Source organism: Argopecten irradians, chromosome 6 (assembly GCF_041381155.1).
Source record: "Argopecten irradians isolate NY chromosome 6, Ai_NY, whole genome shotgun sequence".
Classification (NCBI taxonomy): Eukaryota; Metazoa; Mollusca; class Bivalvia; order Pectinida; family Pectinidae; genus Argopecten; species Argopecten irradians.
Genome location: NC_091139.1, coordinates 8464548 through 8489888, shown reverse-complemented (window position 1 = coordinate 8489888; position 25341 = coordinate 8464548). Strand labels below are relative to the sequence as shown.

At 30.0% G+C, this 25341-nt stretch overlaps 2 protein-coding genes across 2 annotated transcripts; both read left to right on the top strand.

Annotated features, from left to right (window-relative positions):
- The first annotated feature begins 15981 nt into the window (after positions 1-15981).
- LOC138324893 (endoglucanase-like) lies at positions 15982-18960 on the top strand. Its single transcript, XM_069270122.1, has 3 exons — positions 15982-16087; positions 17107-17349; positions 18601-18960. Exons 1-3 carry the CDS (start codon positions 16051-16053, stop codon positions 18900-18902), a joined length of 582 nt encoding a protein of 193 aa, XP_069126223.1. The 5' UTR covers positions 15982-16050; the 3' UTR covers positions 18903-18960.
- A 500-nt stretch (positions 18961-19460) lies between these two features.
- On the top strand, positions 19461-23626 carry LOC138324892 (endoglucanase-like). Its single transcript, XM_069270121.1, has 3 exons — positions 19461-20449; positions 21957-22199; positions 23236-23626. Exons 1-3 carry the CDS (start codon positions 20413-20415, stop codon positions 23535-23537), a joined length of 582 nt encoding a protein of 193 aa, XP_069126222.1. The 5' UTR covers positions 19461-20412; the 3' UTR covers positions 23538-23626.
- The last annotated feature ends 1715 nt before the right edge of the window (positions 23627-25341 follow it).

Below are 25341 nucleotides of genomic sequence, written 5' to 3'. Positions count from 1 at the left end.
TATCATTATATATTTATATTTGTAATTATTTATTTATGTAACCTGTTTATCATCCATATTAATTTTTTATCATTGGTATGTATTATTATCATTGTATTTGTAATCATATAATAATTGTTTATCATATCATTTTATTTATCATTTTAATGTAGTTATTATAAATTGTATGTAATTGTTTATCATTGGTATGTAATTTATTTATCATTATATAATTGTTTATCATTTATTACTACCAATCATTTGTCTGTAATTATTTACCATTGTATACATTTGTTTATCATTTTATTACAATATATGCATTTTTATCATTGTACAGTTGTAATCATTGTATGTAAGTTTATCATACATTATTACTACCATTTGTATGATAATTCAGTACCATATCATTGTATAAGTTTTTTATCATTGTATTTTTATTATAGTTAAAATTTTCTGTACCATAATACATTGTTTATACATTTATATCATTATTAAGTAACCAAACCTGTGTTGTACCATAATAATCATTTATAATTTTTTATCATTTATGTAATTGTTTAACAAACTTTAATACATGTCATTGTACATTGTTTATCTACCAAACATGTACCATTGTATTATACTGTATCATTATAATTTTTTATCATTGTTGTCATTTAAATATCTATTTGAATACATTTATCATTGTACCATGTACAGTTGTTTATCATTTCTATTTAAATTTTATGTACCATTGGTTACATTATTATATTTTATTTATCATTGTATCATAAATACCATTGTATACTTTGTACATCATTACATTGTTTATATCATTAATATTATTTAGATCATGTATGTACCATATACATTTTATCATTGTTTATCATCACATTTTTTGTTTATACCAAACCTTGTTGTTACATCATATTTTTTTGTCATTTATACCATCCTTATAGTTTTTTTGTCATCATTGTATGAGTTTGTATTATATACATTGTTTTCATTACACCAAATTTTTTGTATGTAATTATTGTTTATCATTATTGTAATTGTTTATCATTGTATATAACAATTGTAATAGTTGTTTCAATCATTGTATGTATTTTTAATTACATTGTTGTGTTTGTTTATCATATATACACTTTGTTTATCATTTATGTACTTGTAAACCATTAATGTCTTGTACCATGTATATTAATCATTATATGTAAACATTTAATTGTCATTTTGTTCAGTGTATGTAAGTTTAGTCTGTTCATTATATTGTTTATCATTTATTATGTACCAAACCTTGTTTATCATTACATGTAAAGGTATCATTTTATTGGCGTAGTAAACCTGTTAGTCTTGTATCATATACATTGTATAGTTGTTATGAACATCAATATTTGATTGTATTTTTTTATCATCACAAATAGTGTCAGTTGTTTACATGTATAACATTGTTTATCATTGTACATTGTCTTCATTGTATGTCATTACCAGTAGCTGTTGTATTAAGTTATCATTAATAACATACCATAGTTGTACATTGTCCAGTTGTATCATTTGTATTTATATCATTACCAATTTATCTGTCTGTCATTATGATGTATCATAACATTGTTTATCATTATATCAATCAAATTATCATTGTATGTATGTAATAGTTTGTCATTGAATAGTTGTTTATCATTTTATTATGTAGTTAATCATTGTTTATTGTATAAGTTGTTTATCATTGTGGTGTAATGAAATGTCATCCAATTTAGTTCTGTCATGTACAATGTTTGGTATATAACAGTAGTTTATCATGTATGTACATTTAGTTTGTCCTCCTTGTATACAGAGTTTGTTTTGTATATTTTTTTTATCATCATCCTTTGTTATATTTAAATCATGTACTTTTGGTTTATCATGTTATTATTTAACTTTGTATTATTGTAAAAAATATGTAGTTGTTTATCATTAATGTATGTTTAATATTTTTATTTCTATGTTCATTGTCATGTTGTAATGTCTGTTTATCATCATATATTATATATTGTTTATCCATAAAGGGTACAGTACATCATTGTAACCATTGTTTTCATTATATGTAGTTGTACATTGTAATTTTTGTTTATCATTGTATATATCATTTGTATGTAGTTGTTTTATCATTATTTAGTCTGTAGTAGGATATATATTATTATTGTAAATAATCTGTTTATCATACATTATTTATAACTTATAAAGTACCACCATTAATGTTAGTGTACATCATTAACATTTTATTTTTTTCTTGTTCATGTTATATAACATTGTACCATTCATAATTGTATCAGTTGTATATCATCCAAACATATACATCATTGTTTGTATTATATTATGTATTAAAATCATGTACCATAATTGTTTATCATTTTTATTTGTTTATCATCAAAATCCTTATTTATACCATTGGTGAATGTATGTAATGTTTATCATTTACCAGAAATTGTTGTGTTACCATTTTTTATTTTAACTATATAACTATGTAGTCTTTACATTGTATGCATTGTTTATCATTTTTGTACCTACCATGTTTAAGTCTGTACCATTAATACATCCTTCATCATTTTATTACTACCATATATGAGGTATTAGTTGTTTGTAACTTTACATTAATACATTGTTTATGTAGTATTACTACATACATATAGTCTGTATCATTCATACATTGTTTGTCATTTTATTACTAAACCTAAGTCTTTATACATAATATAAGTTTATCATTGTATTTTATTACTACATCAACCTTTAGTCATGTACTGTCATGCTACATTGTTATATTTTTTACTATCATTTAATAATCTTGTCTCCATAGTATAGTATCTTTATACATCACATATAATGTTAATTGTTCTACATTGTATGTATTTTTATCATTATATTACTTATTTATCATCATAATACATTGTTTATCATTTTAGTTATTTATCATTTGTATGTAGTTGTACCATTGTACATTGTTTATCATGTATTATCATTTTATTACCATCAAACCTTTAGTCTGTCATATATACATTGTTTATCATTTTATGTACTACCAAACCTTTAGTCTGTTTACCATAGTAATACATTGTTTATCATTTTATTACTACCAAACCTTTAGTCTGTACCATTGTAATATAACTAATTTAATCATTGTATGTTGTACCATTTATCATTTTATATACCAAACATTATGTAGTCATAAACCAAATATTTTTATCATTTTATGTACTACCAAACCTTAAGTCTGTATTATTAATACATGTTTATTTATAATATTTATTATATACCAAACCTTTAGTCATGTGTACCATAATACATTGTTGTATCATTATTATTATATACCAAACCTTTTTCTGTACCATAATACATTGTTTATCATTTTATTACTACCAAACCTTTAGTCTGTACCATAATACATTGTTTTATCATTGTATCAATTGTTTTCAAACATTTAGTCTGTACCATAATATGTAAGTTGTTTATCATTGTATGTATTGTTTTATCATAACGAGAAAGGGTGAAATGTAGTTGTGTCATACATTGTTTGTCCATTTTATTAGTATTTATACATTGTTTATCATTTATAAGTGTATGTACAATTTGTCATCAAATTTTATGTAATATCATTGTAACCTTTGTCTGTACATAATACATTGTTTATCATTTTATTACTTACAAACCTTTTCTGTACCATAATACATTGTTTTATCATTGTACCAGTTGTTTGATCATTTTATTACTATGTATTGTTTATCATTTTTGTTGTACATAATTGTTATCATTGTTTATTGTACAGATCATATTGTAGTTGTATTGTATACATTGTTCAAATTGTAGTAGTTGTGTTATTCATTATGTGTAGTTATTTTTATCATTTGTAAGTACATCATTATATGTAGTTCTATAATCATTGTTTATCATTTTGGTACTAGTTGCATTTTGATTGTATAGTTTTATCATAACCATAATACATTGTTTATCATTTTATTACTACATACCATTGTAACATGTACATGTTGTACCATAATAACATTGTTTATCATCACATTATGTAGGGTTATCATACATTAACCTTTAGTCTGTACCATTGGTATACATTGTTTATCATTGTTTATTACATACCAAACCTTTATTGTATCTGTATGTAGTTGTTTACATTGTATGAGTCTGTGTCTGCATTGTATACATTGTTTATCATTTTATTACTACCAAACCTTGTAGTCTGTATCATATATGTTGTTTAATGTTAATTGTCATTATATTCACGTTTTACCAAACTTTCATGAGGTATATAACTTTGTACCATATCATATTGTTTGTCATTTTTATTACTATCATTCACATTAGTTGTACCATAATATGTTGTAGTTGTTTATTACTACCAAAATCTTTATGTCATTTACATTGTTTATCATTTTATGTACTAATCATTGTACATATTGTATGTATTGTTTTCATCATTTAAGTTGTTACTACCAAACCTTGTCTGTACCAATACATTGTTTATCATTTTATTATATCTATTTAATCATTTAGTCTGTACCATCATACATTGTTTATCATTTTATTACTACCAAACAGTTGTTTATCATAAATAGTTGTTTATCATTATACTTTGTTAGTCATTACCAGTGTTATAACATTTTTTATCATTTTTATACCAGAACATTAACTGTACATTAATGTATTGTTTATTCATTTTATTACTACCAAACATGTCTTGTACCATTATATACATTGTTTATCATTTTATTACTACCATAACCTTATTATCTGTACCATCATTGTTTATCATTATTTTATTGTTGTGTTCATTGTAAATACATTATGTATTGTACCATTTACATTGTTTATCATTTTATATGTACTATCATTTACCTGTACCATAATACATTGTTTATCATTTTATTACTACCAAACATTTAATCTGTATCATAATATATTTGTTTTCATCATTTGTTTACTACCAAACCTTATAGTCTGTCATACCATAATACATTGTTTATCATTTAATTACTTATACCAAACCTTTAGTCTGTATCCATAAAATAGTTTATCATTTTATGTATTATCCAATATTGATTATACATCATTTGTTACCATTTAATACATTGTATGTCATTTTATTACTACCAAACCTTTTGTATGTAGTATATAAACATTGTTTATTTACATAATTGTATTAGTTATACCAAATTTTATTCATTTTCATGTACAGTTATCATGTTGTGTTCATTTACATTTATATAATTTACCATTGTATTTTAGTCTGTTATGTCATCCTTAATTGGTTATCATTTTATTACTACCAAACCTTTAGTTGTATGTATCATAATACATTGTTTATCATTTTACACTACCAAACCTTATAGTCTGTACCATAATTGTACATTGTTTTTCATTTTATTAAGTCTGTACCAAACCTTTATATCTTGTCTGTAGTTGTATCATTTATGTATTGTTTATCATTTTTTATACATTACATTAAGTCCTGTTAATACATTTAACCTTATTTTGTATTGTTCATGTGGTATAAAACATTTATCATACCATAAGTTATTGTTTATTTATCATTCATTGTATTTGTTTATCATTGTACCTTATAGTCTGTACCATCAATACATTGTTTATCATTTTATTACTACCAAACCTATGTAGTCTGTACATTTATAACATTGTTTATCATTTCAGTTTATTTATCATAATGTAATGTTTTAATGTACATTGTTTATCATTTTATTATGTCTGTTTATCTGTATATCAACCATAAATACATTGTTTATCATTTTTTATCATTGTATATAGATAGTTAATAATCATTGTACCATTATTTGTTTATCATTTATATACTTGTTTTATCATTGTACCTAGTTGTATCAGGTAAATACATTGTTTATCATTTTATTACTACCAAACCTTTAGTCTGTATACATCAATATATGTATTGTTTATCATCATTATTATATATCAATGTATCATTACCATATACATTGTTTATTTGTTATCATAGTTTTTACTATGGTAAACCTTTGTCTGTACCATAATATTTTTTTATCATTTTATTACTACCAAACCTTTAGTTATTGTACATAATACATTGTTTATCATTTTAAACTAGGTGTTTTTGTAACCTTTAGTCTGTACCATAATAGTACATTGTTTATCATTATATATAGTTATTTATCATTGTAATAGTTGTTTGTACCATAACTATATAATTATCATTTACCATTTTACTATGTTATCATTGTATGTAGTTAATTGTATCATAAGAATATATTATATTGTATTTTTTGTCATATATCACCAAATAGTTGTTTGTCATTAATATGTAACTTTGTTTATCATTGTATGTAGGGGGATCATTTGTAATTTAATGTCATCCTTTCATGTAGTTTCTGTCCATTGTTCATAGTTATTTTAATCATTGATATTTTTGTTATCATGTATGTATTTGTATTGATGTATGTATTGTTTATCATTTTATGTACCATTGTATAAATGTTTTTTTCTCATAACTCATTATATCTTGTTTTATCATTGATGTATTATATGTCATTGTTGTATCCTTTATCATGTATAAGTCTGTATATATTATAGTGTATTGTTTATCATCACTATATAGTTCAGTTTTCATGTATTAAGTATTTTCATCATTATATGTAGCTGTTTATCCATATAATATTGTTTATCTTTAGTTTATTGTATGTTTGTTTGTCATTGTATAATTGTACATTATAATATTGTCTGTGTTTAATGATGTATGTACATCATTGATATGTAATTGTTTGTCATTGGTTAAATGTTTATCACTTACACATTTATGTTGTACCATCATCACAGTAGTTGTTTGATCATCCATAATATGTGTTTGTTTTCATTACATGTAGTGGTCTGTTTGTTCCATTGTATATAGTTGTTTGTCATCATAAGTATTGTTTATCATTTAAATATTTTTGTCATCCTTATGTAGTCATCATTCGATATGATAAACAAAAATAATAAAGTGTACTGTGTACCATTATTAAATGTTTGTTTGTATGTATTTTATCATACCATTACGTAATTGTAATGTATTATCATTGTAGTAGTTTTGTTTTTATATACTAATTTGTTTTAATCTGTACCAAGTGTCAGGTGTTTTATGTCATTGTATAATTGTTTATCATTGTTATGTAGTCCATATAATACTGTCATTGTTTATTAACATAGTCATAATACTACACAACAGGGTGTTCATAGTTGTCAATGTATAATGTTAATTACCCCGTCATGGTCTGTCTGTGTGTTCATGATTATTGTTTATATTGTTTGTCATGTACCATGTAGTTTTTATTATTGTATTAGTTTACCAAAAATCATGTATGTAAACCTATATACAGTGTATGTAGTTGCCCCATCATGTATGTAAATTGCAAAAACATTTTAACATTTTATCATTAAAGGTATCCTTGTACATGTATGTAGTTTCCTTACGCATGTTACTACCAAACCTGTGTTCATGAGTTATAAAACTTTATCATTTTTAATGTAGTTTATATATACCAACAAACCTTATCAGTGTAATGTACATTGTTTATCATTGTATGTATTGTATGTCAAATGTATTTAGTTTTACATTATATGTTTACATTTTTATTAAACTACCAAACTTTAGACTGTACCAATAAAACATTGTTTATCATTTTATTACTACCAAACCTTTAGTCTGCTCCATAATACATTGTTATCATTTTATTACTACCAAACAATAAGTCTGCTCCATAATACATTGTTTATCATTTTATTACACCAAACCTTTAGTCTATACATAATACATTGTTTATCATTTTATTACTACCAAACAATAAGACTGTATCCATAATACATTGTTTAATCATTTTATTACTACCAAATCATTTTATTACCACCAAACCTTTAAGTCTGTATCATAATACATTGTTTATCATTTTATTACTACCAAACCTTTAGTCTGTACCAGTACATTGTTTATCATTTTATTACTACCAAACCTTAAGTCTGTACCATAATACATTGTTTATCATTTTATTACTACCAAACCTTTAGTCTGTACCATAAATACATTGTTTATCATTTTATTACTACCAAACCTTTAGTCTGTACCAGAATACATTGTTTATCATTTTATTACTACCAAACCTTTAGTCTGTACCATAATACATTGTTTATCATTTTATTACTACCAAACCTTTAGTCTGTACCATAATACATTGTTTATCATTTTATTACTACCAAACCTTTAGTCTGTACCATAATACATTGTTTATCATTTTATTACTACCAAACCTTTAGTCTGTACCATAATACATTGTTTATCATTTTATTACTACCAAACCTTTAGTCTGTACCATAATACATTGTTTATCATTTTATTACTACCAAACCTTAAGTCTGTACCATAATACATTGTTTATCATTTTATTACTACCAAACCTTTAGTCTGTACCATAATACATTGTTTATCATTTTATTACTACCAAACCTTTAGTCTGTACCATAATACATTGTTTATCATTTTATTACTACCAAACCTTTAGTCTGTACCATAATACATTGTTTATCATTTTATTACTACCAAACCTTTAGTCTGTACCATAATACATTGTTTATCATTTTATTACTACCAAACCTTTAGTCTGTACCATAATACATTGTTTATCATTTTATTACTACCAAACCTTTTATCATGTCTACCATAATACATTGTTTATCATTTTATTACTACCAAACCTTAAGTCTGTACCATAATACATTGTTTATCATTTTATTACTACCAAACCTTTAGTCTGTACCATAATACATTGTTTATCATTTTTATTTATACCAAACCTTTAGTCTGTACCATAATACATTGTTTATCATTTTATTACTACCAAACCTTAAGTCTGTACCATAATACATTGTTTATCATTTTATTACTACCAAACCTTTAGTCTGTACCATAATACATTGTTTATCATTTTATTACTACCAAACAACAAGTCTGTACCATAATACATTGTTTATCATTTTATTACTACCAAACCTTTAGTCTGTACCATAATACATTGTTTATCATTTTATTACTACCAAACCTTTAGTCTGTACCATAAAACATTGTTTATCATTTTATTACTACCAAACCTTTAGTCTGTACCATAATACATTGTTTATCATTTTATTACTACCAAACCTTTAGTCTGTACCATAATACATTGTTTATCATTTTATTACTACCAAACCTTTAGTCTGTACCATAAACATTGTTTATCATTTTATTACTACCAAACCTTTAGTCTGTACCATAATACATTGTTTATCATTTTATTACTACCAAACCTTAAGTCTGTACCATAAAACATTGTTTATCATTTTATTACTACCAAACCTTTAGTCTGTACCATAATACATTGTTTATCATTTTATTACTACCAAACCTTAAGTCTGTACCATAATACATTGTTTATCATTTTATTACTACCAAACCTTTAGTCTGCCCCAGAATACATTGTTTATCATTTTATTACTACCAAACCTTAAGTCTGTACCATAATACATTGTTTATCATTTTATTACTACCAAACCTTAAGTCTGTACCATAATACATTGTTTATCATTTTATTACTACCAAACCTTTAGTCTGTACCATAATACATTGTTTATCATTTTATTACTACCAAACCTTTAGTCTGTACCATAATACATTGTTTATCATTTTATTACTACCAAACAACAAGTCTGTATCATAATACATTGTTTATCATTTTATTACTACCAAACCTTTAGTCTGTACCAGAATACATTGTTTATCATTTTATTACTACCAAACCTTAAGTCTGTACCATAATACATTGTTTATCATTTTATTACTACCAAACCTTTAGTCTGTACCATAATACATTGTTTATCATTTTATTACTACCAAACCTTTAGTCTGTACCATAATACATTGTTTATCATTTTATTACTACCAAACCTTTAGTCTGCCCCAGAATACATTGTTTATCATTTTATTACTACCAAACCTTTAGTCTGTACCATAATACATTGTTTATCATTTTATTACTACCAAACAATAAGTCTGTATCATAATACATTGTTTATCATTTTATTACTACCAAACCTTAAGTCTGTACCATAATACATTGTTTATCATTTTATTACTACCAAACCTTAGGTCTGTACCATAATACATTGTTTATCATTTTATTACTACCAAACCTTTAGTCTGTACCATAATACATTGTTTATCATTTTATTACTATCAAACCTTTAGTCTGTACCATAATACATTGTTTATCATTTTATTACTATCAAACCTTAAGTCTGTACCATAATACATTGTTTATCATTTTATTACTAGTAAACCATAAGTCAGTACCATAACACATTGTTTATCATTTTATTACTACCAAACAATAAGTCTGTACCATAAAACATTGTTTATCATTTTATTACTACCAATCCTTTAGTCTGTACCAGAATACAATGTTTATCATTTTATTACTAGCAAACCTTTCGTCTGTACCATAATACATTGTTTATCATTTTATTACTACCAAACCTTTAGTCTGTACCATAATACATTGTTTATCATTTTATTACTACCAAACCTTAAGTCTGTACCATAATACATTGTTTATCATTTTATTACTACCAAACAATAAGTCTGTATCATAATACATTGTTTATCATTTTATTACTACCAAACCTTAAGTCTGTACCATAATACATTGTTTATCATTTTATTACTACCAAACAATAAGTCTGTATCATAATACATTGTTTATCATTTTATTACTACCAAACCTTTAGTCTGTACCATAATACATTGTTTATCATTTTATTACTACCAAACCTTAAGTCTGTACCATAATACATTGTTTATCATTTTATTACTACCAAACCTTTAGTCTGTACCATAATACATTGTTTATCATTTTATTACTACCAAACCTTAAGTCTGTACCATAATACATTGTTTATCATTTTATTACTACCAAACCTTAAGTCTGTACCATAATACATTGTTTATCATTTTATTACTACCAAACCTTTAGTCTGTACCATAATACATTGTTTATCATTTTATTACTACCAAACCTTTAGTCTGTACCATAATACATTGTTTATCATTTTATTACTACCAAACCTTTAAGTCTGTACCATAATACATTGTTTATCATTTTATTACTACCAAACCTTTAGTCTGTACCATAATACATTGTTTATCATTTTATTACTACCAAACCTTAAGTCTGTACCATAATACATTGTTTATCATTTTATTACTACCAAACCTTAAGTCTGTACCATAATACATTGTTTATCATTTTATTACTACCAAACCTTAAGTCTGTACCATAATACATTGTTTATCATTTTATTACTACCAAACCTTAAGTCTGTACCATAATACATTGTTTATCATTTTATTACTACCAAACCTTTAGTCTGTACCATAATACATTGTTTATCATTTTATTACTACCAAACAATAAGTCTGTACCATAATACATTGTTTATCATTTTATTACTACCAAACCTTTAGTCTGTACCATAATACATTGTTTATCATTTTATTACTACCAAACCTTTAGTCTGTACCATAATACATTGTTTATCATTTTATTACTACCAAACCTTTAGTCTGTACCATAATACATTGTTTATCATTTTATTACTACCAAACCTTTAGTCTGTACCAAATACATTGTTTATCATTTATTATACAAACTAGTCTGTACATAATACATTGTTTATCATTTTATTACTACCAAACCTTTAGTCTGTACCATAATACATTGTTTATCATTTTATTACTACCAAACCTTAAGTCTGTACCATAATACATTGTTTATCATTTTATTACTACCAAACCTTTAGTCTGTACCATAATACATTGTTTATCATTTTATTACTACCAAACCTTAAGTCTGTACCATAATACATTGTTTATCATTTTATTACTACCAAACCTTTAGTCTGCCCCATAATACATTGTTTATCATTTTATTACTACCAAACCTTTAGTCTGCCCCAGAATACATTGTTTATCATTTTATTACTACCAAACCTTAAGTCTGTACCATAATACATTGTTTATCATTTTATTACTACCAAACCTTAAGTCTGTACCATAATACATTGTTTATCATTTTATTACTACCAAACCTTAAGTCTGTACCATAATACATTGTTTATCATTTTATTACTACCAAACCTTTAGTCTGTACCCATAATACATTGTTTATCATTTTATTACTACCAAACCTTTAGTCTGTACCAGAATACATTGTTTATCATTTTATTACTACCAAACCTTTAGTCTGTACCAGAATACATTGTTTATCATTTTATTACTACCAAACCTTTAGTCTGTACCATAATACATTGTTTATCATTTTATTACTACCAAACCTTAAGTCTGTACCATAATACATTGTTTATCATTTTATTACTACCAAACCTTTAGTCTGTACCATAATACATTGTTTATCATTTTATTACTACCAAACCTTTAGTCTGTACCATAATACATTGTTTATCATTTTATTACTACCAAACCTTTAGTCTGTACCATAATACATTGTTTATCATTTTATTACTACCAAACCTTAAGTCTGTACCATAATACATTGTTTATCATTTTATTACTACCAAACCTTTAGTCTGCCCCAGAATACATTGTTTATCATTTTATTACTACCAAACCTTAAGTCTGTACCATAATACATTGTTTATCATTTTATTACTACCAAACCTTTAGTCTGTACAATAATAAATTGTTTATCATTTTATTACTACCCAAACCTTTAGTCTGTACCATAATACATTGTTTATCATTTTATTACTACCAAACCTTTAGTCTGTACCATAATACATTGTTTATCATTTTATTACTACCAAACCTTTAGTCTGTACCATAATACATTGTTTATCATTTTATTACTACCAAACCTTTAGTCTGTACCATAATACATTGTTTATCATTTTATTACTACCAAACCTTTAGTCTGTACCATAATACATTGTTTATCATTTTATTACTACCAAACCTTAGTCTGTACCATAATACATTGTTTATCATTTTATTACTACCAAACCTTTAGTCTGTACCATAATACATTGTTTATCATTTTATTACTATCAAACCTTTAGTCTGTACCATAATACTTTGTTTATCATTTTATTACTATCAAACCTTAAGTCTGTAACTAAGTCTGTATCATAATACATTGTTTATCATTTTATTACTACCAAACTTTAGTTGTACCAGAATACATTGTTTAGTATGTATTTTATAACTACCAAACCTTTAAATATTACATAATGCAATGTTACCATGTTATTCACGGTCACATAATGTCACTTTAACCATCAAAACAGGAGGTTTACCCTAAGGTAACTGACATGTGTCATGGAAATAATAATGTTGGTTGCATCAATATTGAGACAGGAAAACAAAGATTTTTGTAGCAGCAATTTACTATACAATTATTTTGAAAATAAAATCGCAACGCTTTCTATAATTACCAACGTCGTCAATACGCAATTATACAAAGAAGGACATAACCTATATACGGACAGATAAAACAGAAAAAGATGGCATATCGCGCCAACTCAATCAATGGTATATATGTCCATAATGACAAGATTGAAATAGTTTATTCACATTTTGTGTTTTAGATATTGATATAGATGGATGACACACTAAATTACACGTACTCCATATCATGTTATTACTGTTTCATATAACATTTTATTGTTTTTTTTTAATTTATTAAATCGTTTAGACAGACGATTTTGGTATGGCATTGTTTCACTCTATACTAACCGAACTACGCTAACGTAACATAATTTGGAGTCATTTTTGTATTGTATTTTGCTGCGTTGGTGTAGTGCAGTCTTTGCCTTGTAATCGAGTGCGATGGTATGAATAAATTGGTCAAGACGTGTCTGGGACTGCCTTGGAAATGTCCTTAACGCGACCGAGATCTGCCTCTGATAAGGCCTGGGCTATAAGTTTCACGAACATTTTTCATTCCTTACCTAAAATTCTTCATAGGAAATGTAAAGTCCCTTAACTTTAATTTTCACCAAACTTCTGTAATGCTTTCTAGTTGATAAAAGACAGCTTAATTAATGTTCGTGAAACTCGGAGTGGATAAAAAAAACTACTTCCATGTTTCCTTATCGGATAGACACGAGTCAACAACATTTAAAATCACAGAATAAAAAACATGCAGGTTTATTGGTGGCTTTCGATTTTAACTCGGTGTCATAGTTTACTTTAATCGATATAACATACTTAATAAATAAAGTTAAAAGGCAGCTTAATTAATGTTCGTGAAACTCGGACTAGATTAAAAAAACTACTTCCATGTTTCCTTATCGGATAGACACGAGTCAAATCACAGAATAAAAAAACATGCGGGTTTATTGGTGGCTTTCGATTTTAACTCGATGTCATAGTTTACTTAAATCGATATAACATACTTAATGAATAAAAAAAAATTGGTATTTGAATGATTTTTTTACATAAGTTTCCAATCTTAACCTGCGCACATGTCAACAGTCAGGTACCATAAGGCAACAATTTATAATAGTGTTGTATAATAGAAGGTGTTACATTCTGTTTTGGGTGTAAGTCGATGAACAACACTAGAAGATTTTGGTCCAATGGGCCGTCAGAAATACGATTCGTTATGCAAAGTAAACTTAAAGATAATCAAAGTTAAATGTGTAGGTCAAAGACTGATATAGGTCTGGGAAGTAACACCTGGTTGGTTGGACTATTAGGGTGAAAATCTAGTAATATGTGCCATTTTACCGTTAATGGTAACTAAACATATACACATAATGTCGGTAATACTGTCTATGAATACTAATTATGTACTAGTAATGTTTTTATAACTGCCCAGTAAGGATAAGCAAACAAATAAATAAAAATAAATGAAAAATTAATAAATAAAAACATGTAAATAAATAAAAATAAAAAATAAGATTTACATTATTAAACTACAAATTAGAATAATAAATATTTTTTGAATTTATTTGTAATGATTTTCTTTAAAAAAATCAAACGGTAACAGACAACAGCTGACATGGGTTTTTCAATTAACCATTTTTCTTTCTTTAGAAACCGTTTTCTTTGAAGACAGCAAATTTAATTTAAAACATAAGTGTCATAGTCATTTCAAAGGTTGAACATGTTTTCATTGAAAAGAATAAAAGAAGATTTCTTCCATTGTTTTTTCCATAAATTTTTCTTTGGTTTCATACTAAATCGGGCATTCTGATTAGCCGATTCTTTTTTCCATACCACTATGAATAGACAATTAAATCCGACAATAGCGCGAAATTCCGACGTAATCGTGCCGTAACAAAAGAAACATTGACATTGCATATTGATTTTTAAAAAATAATCTTTTTTTTTTTTTTTTTTTTTTTTTTTTTTCATGTACGATTCCATTCAGTTCACCATTTTCAACTTAGTAGTCTGGAAATTAATTATATTAGCATTAGCACTGTTTTTTAATTTCATCGGAATTTGATTTTTTTTCAAACTTTTGTGAGATTCCGGATTAACACAATTTGCAAACCAAATTTCTTTTATACCCTGATGAAATTAAAAAGTAGTGACAGCATTACTTAATTGCTTAAAGTGAATAGTCGGGCAAAGATAACCAGTCTAAATGCTTTCATTGGCCTTCCAAAAGTTCTCACATATTAATACGAAGTTCTGCTTACGTTTCCCAGTTCTGACCATTGAAATAAAGAAAAGTTGAAAGCATTGAAAGCGAGGCTGCGTGGAAATGTAACCAGGGACATAGTCAGCCGGGAGGACGTTTTAGGATTCCCATACTTTAAATTAATTTCTTCGTATGCAGAGAGATTTTGACGAGAGCTTTTATTTTTCTATTTCATAAGAAATTATACTGGATACATTCACACCATTTTTACCGACTTTAGCCATCCTTGGCCGACTGTTCACTTTAAACTTTGCACTCTGATAGTGCGAATTAATGTTATCATGGTCAGTGGTCAAACGACTATAAATGGATCAGCTGACCCTCTAGGTCCGCAGTCATGATCGCGACTTTGGCCACCGTCCTACTTCTGGTCGGTAAGTTTAACATGTTTGATGAAGTTTGTTTGGAAATGGAAGTGTTCCATTAAATCTTGTTTTCAAGGGTCATTTTTTTAAAATGAAGGCGAAATGCATTTGCATTATTTCAAAGAACATCAGGCATTCTTGTCATTTTATTCAAATATACACGAGATATTTAGATATGAAAAATGTTCTGCGATTTAGAGCGAAATCAAATTCCTCACAAAATATTGATTAAAAGTACAAAAGGACAAGTCTTTCGTATCGGTGAATTTCAATTTTAGCGAATACTAAATTATATCAGATCTTACAAAGGATGATGGAATGATTCCATCGGCGGATTAGAGGAAATATTGATAATAATGTGTAGATATATTATGCTTAAATTATAAACGAGGGAGAGAGATGATTTTATTTATCTTTTGATAACACAGATGAGTTATTGAAGAAGAAAACTACTTGTCGATTAGCGACTACATTTTCTAAGTCAGTATTGCTCTTATATGTCATCTTCACTGAACCTTTTTTTCGTTCCTCTCAATCTGCTGATGTCCACACTATGTCCTGAGATATGCATTCTGTCTCTCTTTTCATCTCCTATTTAGGGATCCAGGAGTATTGTGTTCTTTGGGTAATCTGTTTTTCAGAATTCAGAAACTGTTTATTCAGTGTTTACATGTAATTGACATGAAAAAAGATTGCGTTTGAAAAAAAACCCCGTTTTATTGCTTCTTGAACATGTTCTTGTTTCTCTTGTTCTTCTTCTATCCTGTATATTAAATGGACAAAATGGTCTTATACGATGCCAACTTAACTCTATCTCAATTCAAGCTAAGATTCTTTGATTTCACAGTCAAGTCTTAGCTTCATTTGCGTGTTTCGCTTCAACGTTCAATTTCATTTTAACTGTCTTTTTTTTTCTTTTTCTCTATATCCCTACTCGGTATTTGCCAGATTATTAGAGCTTGGCGTTAGCCCTATCGGTCATTAAGTTACGAGAGAAGATATATTATTCTTGTTCTTTTATGACGTAGGATGCGTTCAGGGTAATCAGAAATGTACGGGATGGCCTCGTAGATACAACGGAAAGTTGTGTGGCTCGACCACCCGGTACCATGACTCGCACAAAGGTGCCTGTGGATGTGGTCATGGTGACACGCCCTTCCACTGGAACCAAGACCATTACGTAGCGGCAGCCAATCAGATGTACTTTGACTCTGGACGCCGCACGTGGTGTGGATCTAAGTGTGGACACTGTGTAAAACTGACCACCACAGGTATGATCTGATGGCACTGTGACATTGCTATTAAAGTACAAAGTATGGTTAGAGTCATCATATTAGGAGAATGTAGGATTCTTAAAGAACATTTATGCATTAATACAACGGAATGATTTACATTAAGGATGTACTCATGTGAGAAGTCAAAATTTTCTTGTATCCAATTTTTTTCTCGTATAGATTTTTGGAAATAGGAGTTCATACCATATAAGAAAATGGAAGAAAACATATGTCCGTGTGCTCGTTTTGGAGATACATGTATTGTTGCTCAAAGATACCTAGTTCACAAAATATTGGATTTTATATGAGTTTTGCCGTTTTGACCACCTACAAAAGAGATTAAAGCCATAATTTCCTAATAATGTGTTTGATAAGTATGAATGTTTGTAGAATTTACTTCCAAGTGGTCTTCTTTGAAAATATACCAGTTTTAAGTAATAAGACTCATATTTCATCTCAGAATAACAACATATGCTACCCCTACCGCTTAATGTTGAGCTAAAAAATTGACAATTTTCAGCAATTTTTGCCAAATCTAACCTTTAATAGAAAAAGTTCTGGTATTAAACTTTTGTTAATATTTTGCATATCAATAGGGGAAGGGTTGTTCTTTTTAAGTCAGGCAGAAAAATTGGGGGTCCGTTTGCTTACTTTTTTGCCCTATTTGAATATTTGTTATCTTTTCAATATTTAGAGTAAAAATAAAAGTGCTCAAATTACCATTAAATGTAAAAATAAAGTGACAAAGGTGTATCATATCACACATTAATGCTCAATATTTTAATTACTACTAACCTAGTAAAGATTTACAGCAAACATTAGCTCGATACAGCTAAAAAAGCTGGCGCAGTGATGACGATTTAAGTAAAATCAATTTCAGTTAAAAATGGTAAAACTGTGGCTCTACTCAAAGCGAAAAGAGACACAATTTCAAAATGGCTGCCAAATGGGCCATTTCTTAAAATCCCCATATAAAAAAATCTACTAAAAATAGAAATGTAATCTATCGACAAAATTTGCAGCTGGCAACTTGCTACAGATATTGATGAATTGTATTTGAAAATCTCATAACTTCTTTGATCTTTGACGAAACGAGACTTCAACGGGACTGAAACCTCAGAAGAATACATCCTTAAATCAGATTGCTGATTTCTCTATTAACATTGATGTAAAATATCGAAATGTAAGCTAAACACATACAGCTAACACCTGTTGATATATTTTCTGATACATTGCGTGACACTTTAGGTGGATATGTGGATGGCCAGGGTGGAAACACAAGAGAAGGTCAATCCAAGGTCTTCATGGTGACCAACCTGTGCCCAGCCGTGGATCCAAATATGGCCTGGTGTGCTCAAAGTGCGGCGCCATGGGATGGCGGTACCAACACTTTCGGCTACGCTTATCATTTTGACCTTGAAAATGGCGGAGGTCAAGTCGGTCGTCTGGGTTGGAACAACCCGGAAGTGACTGTGGAGGAAGTCTCGTGTGACGGTCACGAGGGCTTGACTCCAAACAATGGCTACTATCACAGTTGTGAATGCCATTAGTGTCGGGTATTTATGTATTTTTTTCTCTTGGTTTTCAAATAAAGATGGTTATACTCTGTGATTGATTTACATCTTTACCGTCTGGCGATTGGTCAAATTCGTACATGTACATTGATGCCATGAGGTTAGGTGCAAAATGAGACATATTCATTCAAGTATCTTCCCAAGATCTGGTATATCAAATCAGCGGTCAATTCTTAAAAAAAAAACCCATTATATATATCCATGAAACAAGATACATGCTATCATTTTTCATCGCTAGAAAAGTTATCACAAACCGTCTGTAGAAACGTGTATGTCGTATCAACATTCACTGTATACTACAAATGGCTGAAGAAGAAAATTTTCCAGAAGTTTTAGGAGAAAATCTAGTGGAAAGTAAAGGTTTTCCTTTGAGGGTTAGAAATAATTCACCAAGTTCAAAACTTTTATATTAAGTTTCACGTACTGATACACTGAGGAGTAGCGTCTCTTAAAACATCAGCATAATTTAAATTAAATCTTCTATGTAGCTCCTCCTAGACCGTTTGCTTTTTTGCTTCTATGAACATTCGATCGACGATGAGCGACATAAAAGATATGATTTAAATTAGATTGGTAAAACATTTTTTGTGTTTCAAAATATGAACTGCTTCTGAATAGTCTTATATCTTTATTTTACTTAAAGATGCTCCATCGCCGACAAATGGTATTTTTTCACTATAAAAAACAGGAGCAGACGGTTTAGTATGTTTCATCAGTTACAAAAGTTACTTACTTTACACCATTACCACCATTGAAAAGTTTTAGCTTTTAATTTTACTTAAAGTTAAAAAAAAATGAAAAATAATTAATTGCATCCCGAAAAAATTCCGTGGTACTATCTTATATGGAATGAAGTAATGATTGCGAATGCACCAAAGGCGAAAAAAAAATATTTTGTGTTATTTTTTGTGTTAATCAGGCATATATATACACGATTAAACACCAATTATTGTTCAAAGAATGAATGTCATTTATGCTCTGTCGGCGGTGGAGCATCTTTAAAGACTCCTCAAATAATTATCTCGACACTCGTAAGTTTTTTCTCCTCTGGGTTGCGAGTTGGGATCTCGTCTGGAGTAGTTATCGTTATCTTCGTATGCCAAGAGTTTCAATACGATACTTTACTATTCACAGTTTTCACAGTGAAGAGTGAGGCACTGGATCTTAGCTCTTAGTAAGCGAAAATGCTATCGATGTTCTATTTTTTTCTCCTGGTACTCCGACTTTCCTCCACCTACTATACCTGAAAGATCATTAATTGTGAATATGACGTTTATCCAATCAAACTAAATAATGTTATAGATAGGTTACCTCACTGGACTGCTGTTATGTTGACAGTTCAGGCGAAACTGTCTCCCATTACACGTTAGGACAATGACCTTAACACACTTGTGATACGATATGGGTCGGACAGGAAACTTGGTCGGCGTACTTTATCAACACTTGGGACTATAAAAGACCTGTCGAGTCTGGCTGTGTCATAATCATGCTGGGTGTGTGGGTCGCCTCCTTACTTCTCGTTGGTAAGTACACACGATGCACCAATGGTGTTCACACACGCATAACAATATGATAGTATTGATTTATTGTGTAATGAGGCAACATCGCCACCACCTTCCAAAAGTCTAAAATCAGCTCCTGCCGAAAAACGGAAATATTTTCTGACATTTTACGAGTTTGGTCTATCACAATTAATATTGAATGTAAGTCAGACAGTGTTAAGGCAGTGGGTGGTGGAGTCCTTTGATTGACATTATTTATATTTTCTCTCAATCTTTTCTCTAATTCGGTTTTTAGAAACGTAATTTAGCTTTGATAAAACGCTTTTTAAGAAATAAACACATTTCTATTCTTATTTTGCGCTTAACGTTTTTGTGATTCTCAAAAATGTTATACATATGTATCAACGTTTTTTTAATCGTTGTTTCTTATGATTTTTTGCTTCGATTTTTTCAAAAAGCATATAAGTTCTAAATATGTGACAATGAAGGATTTTTAGAAATACGATTTGACGTAATCGAATTTATTTTTAAATTGTAAAAATATTTATCATCATCAGGTTTTTTGTGTGTTAAGTTCAACATAAGAACAAGGCATACAAAAAGAATAGAAGAAAAACTACAACGTAGAGACAAAAAAAAATCTTTAACGAAAAAAAAATCATTTTTTATTGAGATAAGTTACATTTATTGTTAATACTTAATATAGAACGTTTGACAAAATAATTTTTAATGATTATTTTATTAATATATGGCTATAATGTAAATCGCATTTTCGTGGTAGTTATTCGAACATTTCTGCATCATGGGGGCACGAGGTCTGAAATACTTGGGTAAACAGTGATTTTTTTTAAAGCCTATCATTCAGTGGAACATATCTTTATCAATTGTTACTATGCATCATGAATGAACCATTTATCTAATGAATGGTAATATGTTATTTGTTCCGCGGCTTGTAAATTCCTACAAAATATGTGAAAATGTAAATTACAGGAGATATCAGGCTACTGAACATTATTGTGTCGACAGCAAGACAAATATTATCAGCTGTGGTAACAACAGACAGAATTTACTTTTGTTCAACTTCGCCAGAGTATTGATTCACACCAAATATCCCTAGATTCAATTTCAATTTTAACAAATTCTATTGAACAAAAAGAGAAAAGGGATTTGACATCAAGCAAAGACTATTTCATTATCACTAGATACTTTGGGCTTTGTAACATATCCATTATTTTGTTTCCACTAGAATTTTACACATATTTTAATTCCAATGAAAGAAATACAGGAGTGGCCAATGATCGTTTTATATGGCACTGTCGGTAACCCATGACACAAACGATAGAGCACTGAGTTGTGGGTTAAATGAACATACATACAAGTAGTCTTTACAATGGATAGGAAAATATTTATATTAGGGACATCTTAATATCTCTACTTTCTATTTTGTATACACCACACTACATGTTATGGCTTAGGATAGATTAGTCGCTGAAGTGATTTCAGTACTTTGATTTTGTTTTATACTCAGGCTTCGTCCAGGGGGGTCCGAAATGTACAGGTACGCCCCGTAGGTACAATGGCAAGTTGTGTGGCTCGACCACCCGGTACCATGACTCGCACAAAGGTGCCTGTGGATGTGGTCATGGTGACACGCCCTTCGGCTGGAACCAAGACCATTATGTAGCGGCAGCCAATCAGATGTTCTTTGACTCTGGACACCAGACGTGGTGTGGAGCGAAGTGTGGACATTGTGTGAGACTGACCACTACAGGTAATTAAAAGTTTTTTCGACAAATAAAATCATTTAAAGTAACATACATATCCCGTACTTCAATGGGTCAGATCCAGTTATACCAGGTATGTATTTGAGATTCATCTTCAGGTTAAATATTCTATTCATTATATCCTTCGTGCAAATGAAGAATTTTACAATATTTTACCAATCGTTGTGACCCTATATTTTGAGAGGGATTTTTAGGTATTTGTCAGATTTATTTTTAGTTCGACCTTGGGCAAAGTGGGGTCTTTCTTAACCTATAAATAATCCAGACCAAGAATACCACTAACGAATACGTTCTCGCACTGTTGACCAGTTGTAAACGGAGTTTATTATACCGATTTTCACTTTGAGTTTCGCCAATCCTCGATATTCCAGAGGTTACTATCCCTACCGTATTGTCTATGTGAATATTACGACAGTAAAAGTAGTCTCTGGAATATCAAGGAAGGATCCCGTTTATCCTGGCCTAGATCTTGGTCCGGCTTTTTACTGTTGTATGAACTAAACCTCAATTCTTACATACGAAGAGATTTTTGAAGGATTTGTTAAATTATTCAAAGTTACTTCTGCTGCCAAAATGTATGTATACATAAATATCCTCTAACTGCACCGAACAGACGGCGTATAATATAGTTTAGTTCTGATACTTGGCCTCGACCTAGCCCGCAGGTGACTTGATCCACATTTTACACTTGATTTCTCTCCTATCAAGGATGTTCAGATTGATTAAAGACCAGTAACAATTTGAAGGACACGCTGACAGACGATAAACGAACAGATGACGGACGGAGCAGACGACAAACACCGCGTCATGCCATTTTGAAACTGTGTATAAAGACATCAATTTTGTATGAATTAAACTTTCGGGATCGTTTCGTTTGAGCCTACCAGGAAAAATGGCAACGTTAGTGCTTTACTTCCAGCGATAAAGCTTCCAGCGACATGTTTTCAACTACCTTTTAAACACATACGTTTTGTACATAGAATGGTTCCATCCTTCCCTTGTTTAGCCTCGATCTCATTACAGGTGGATGGGTGGACGGTCAGGGTGGATATACAAGCGAAGGCCAATCCAAGATCTTTATGGTGACCAACCTGTGCCCGGCCGTGTATCCAAATATGGCCTGGTGTGCCCAGAGTCAGGCGCCATGGGATGGCGGTACCAACACTTTCGGCTACGCTTATCATTTTGACCTTGAGAATGGCGGTGGTCAAGTCGGTCGTCTGGGTTGGAACAACCCGGAAGTGACTGTGGAGGAAGTCTCGTGTAACGGTCACGAGAGTTTGACTCCAAACATGGGTACATATAATAGTTGCGAATGTCATTAATTCTCTATACCTCAACTGTGTGAAGCATTTCCCACTTGAATGTTACAATCTTGTCCGTGGTTATCAATAAAAATATTTATTATGATAAAGAGTTGATTTCTTTGCGCGCGTTTACTGACAGCAGTGAATTCTAAACAACAGCGAAATAAGAACAATAGTTCCAAGAATTATAGAAATCAGTGAACCATGAAATTTAACCTACGCAAATATGCTATATAAAGAAAACTGCGAAATTTTGATTCCGCAAATTTTAAGCGCGATACAGTATACTTAGAATGCAATTTTTTTCTGTTAGTCTTTTGATAAAATATCCTTGGATTAATTTGAAACAAAGCAAATGACATTTGTTTTGAAATTCTATCGGTTGTTATTCCATTTTCTACCATAAAAGTGAATGATATTCAACTCTCAGGATATAGAATAAACACTGAAATAGGTGGAAAACATTCAGTCTATTCCAACACGTTTTCTGAAAGAGCTTACATTGTGTCATTTGAATGGTTGATCACGTGATATAATGCCTCTTCTACGCTAGTTTTGGCCAATCATTCGACATGTCAGCTGCTGTTTCTCTCTCCTCTGTCCTACTTTCTATGGAATGGTAACCTCGACCACCACAATCAATCTAGGAACTGTGAAATGCAACAGTGTATCACGCCTCGTATGAGTCTCCGCCTATAAAATTACCCTCCAGTAACCTCACCTGCCTCTTCCACCTGCAGAAAACCTGGTTATTCTGCCTCTTTTAATGCAATCTCTCTCTCCTGCAAACGATTCAGTTTATCTTATCTCTTTTATCAGAGTCTGTCCTTCCAGCAGAAGACCCGTTTATCCCGTCTCTTTTAACACAGTCTGTCTCTCCTGAAGAAGTCTACCTGGTTATTCCACCTCTTTTGACACAGCCTGTCTTTTCCACAGAAGCCAATGTGTTATCGTCTCTTTTGACAGTCTGTCCGCCCTGCAGAAAACCCGTTAAGTTTATTCCGTCTTTTTTAACGCAGCCTCTCTCTCCTGCCAACGATTCAGTTTATCCCATCTCTTTTGACAGTCTCTCTCCTGCAGACAATTCAGTTTACCCCGCCCACTTTGACACAGCCTCTCTCCCTCAGAAAACCCAGCTGTATCGCCTTTATTGACACAGGATGTCCTTCCTGCAGAAGACTTGGTTATTACACCTCTTTTATCACAGTCTGTCTCTCCTGCAGACGATTCAGTTTATCTTACCTTTTTGACAGAGTCTGTCCTTCCAGCAGAAAACTCCGTTATTCCACTTTTTTTGACACAGCCTCACTCTCCTTTAGAAGACCCAGTTTTGACACAGCCTGTCTCGGTCATCACGGGAATGAAGACCTCAGAAAAAAAGAGTTCTATCGCCTCTGTTACAATATTTCCTTCTTGCAGAACACGCAGTAATCCGCCTCTTTTAACACAACAGCTCTCTCCTGCAGATGATTCAGTTTATCCCAGCTACATTGTATTTTAACACAGCCTGTCTCTCCTGTAAAAGTCCCGTTTACCCGCCTCTTTTGACACGGCATGGCCTGCAGACGATTCAGTTTTTCCCGCCTCTTTTAACACAGCCTGTCTCCTGCAGAAGATCCGTTTATCATGTGCCTTTTTTGTACAGCCTTTCTGCTGCAGAAGACCCCGTTATATCGCCGTTCTATCGTCTCCTTTGACAGTCTGTCCTTTTTGAAGAAGACCCAGTTATCTCATCTCTTTTGACACAGTCTCTCTCTCCTGCAGACAATTCAGGTTACTCCGCCCACTTTGACTCCGACACCGTCTGTCCTTCTAGCAGAAG

Coding starts and splice junctions, on each gene's coding strand:
- LOC138324893 (XM_069270122.1), top strand. CDS start 16,051: ATGATCGCGACTTTGGCCACCGTCCTACTTCTGGTCG. Junction 16,088..17,106: donor CACCGTCCTACTTCTGGTCG/GTAAGTTTAACA, acceptor TTTATGACGTAG/GATGCGTTCAGGGTAATCAG. Junction 17,350..18,600: donor TGTAAAACTGACCACCACAG/GTATGATCTGAT, acceptor GTGACACTTTAG/GTGGATATGTGGATGGCCAG.
- LOC138324892 (XM_069270121.1), top strand. CDS start 20,413: ATGCTGGGTGTGTGGGTCGCCTCCTTACTTCTCGTTG. Junction 20,450..21,956: donor CGCCTCCTTACTTCTCGTTG/GTAAGTACACAC, acceptor TTTTATACTCAG/GCTTCGTCCAGGGGGGTCCG. Junction 22,200..23,235: donor TGTGAGACTGACCACTACAG/GTAATTAAAAGT, acceptor ATCTCATTACAG/GTGGATGGGTGGACGGTCAG.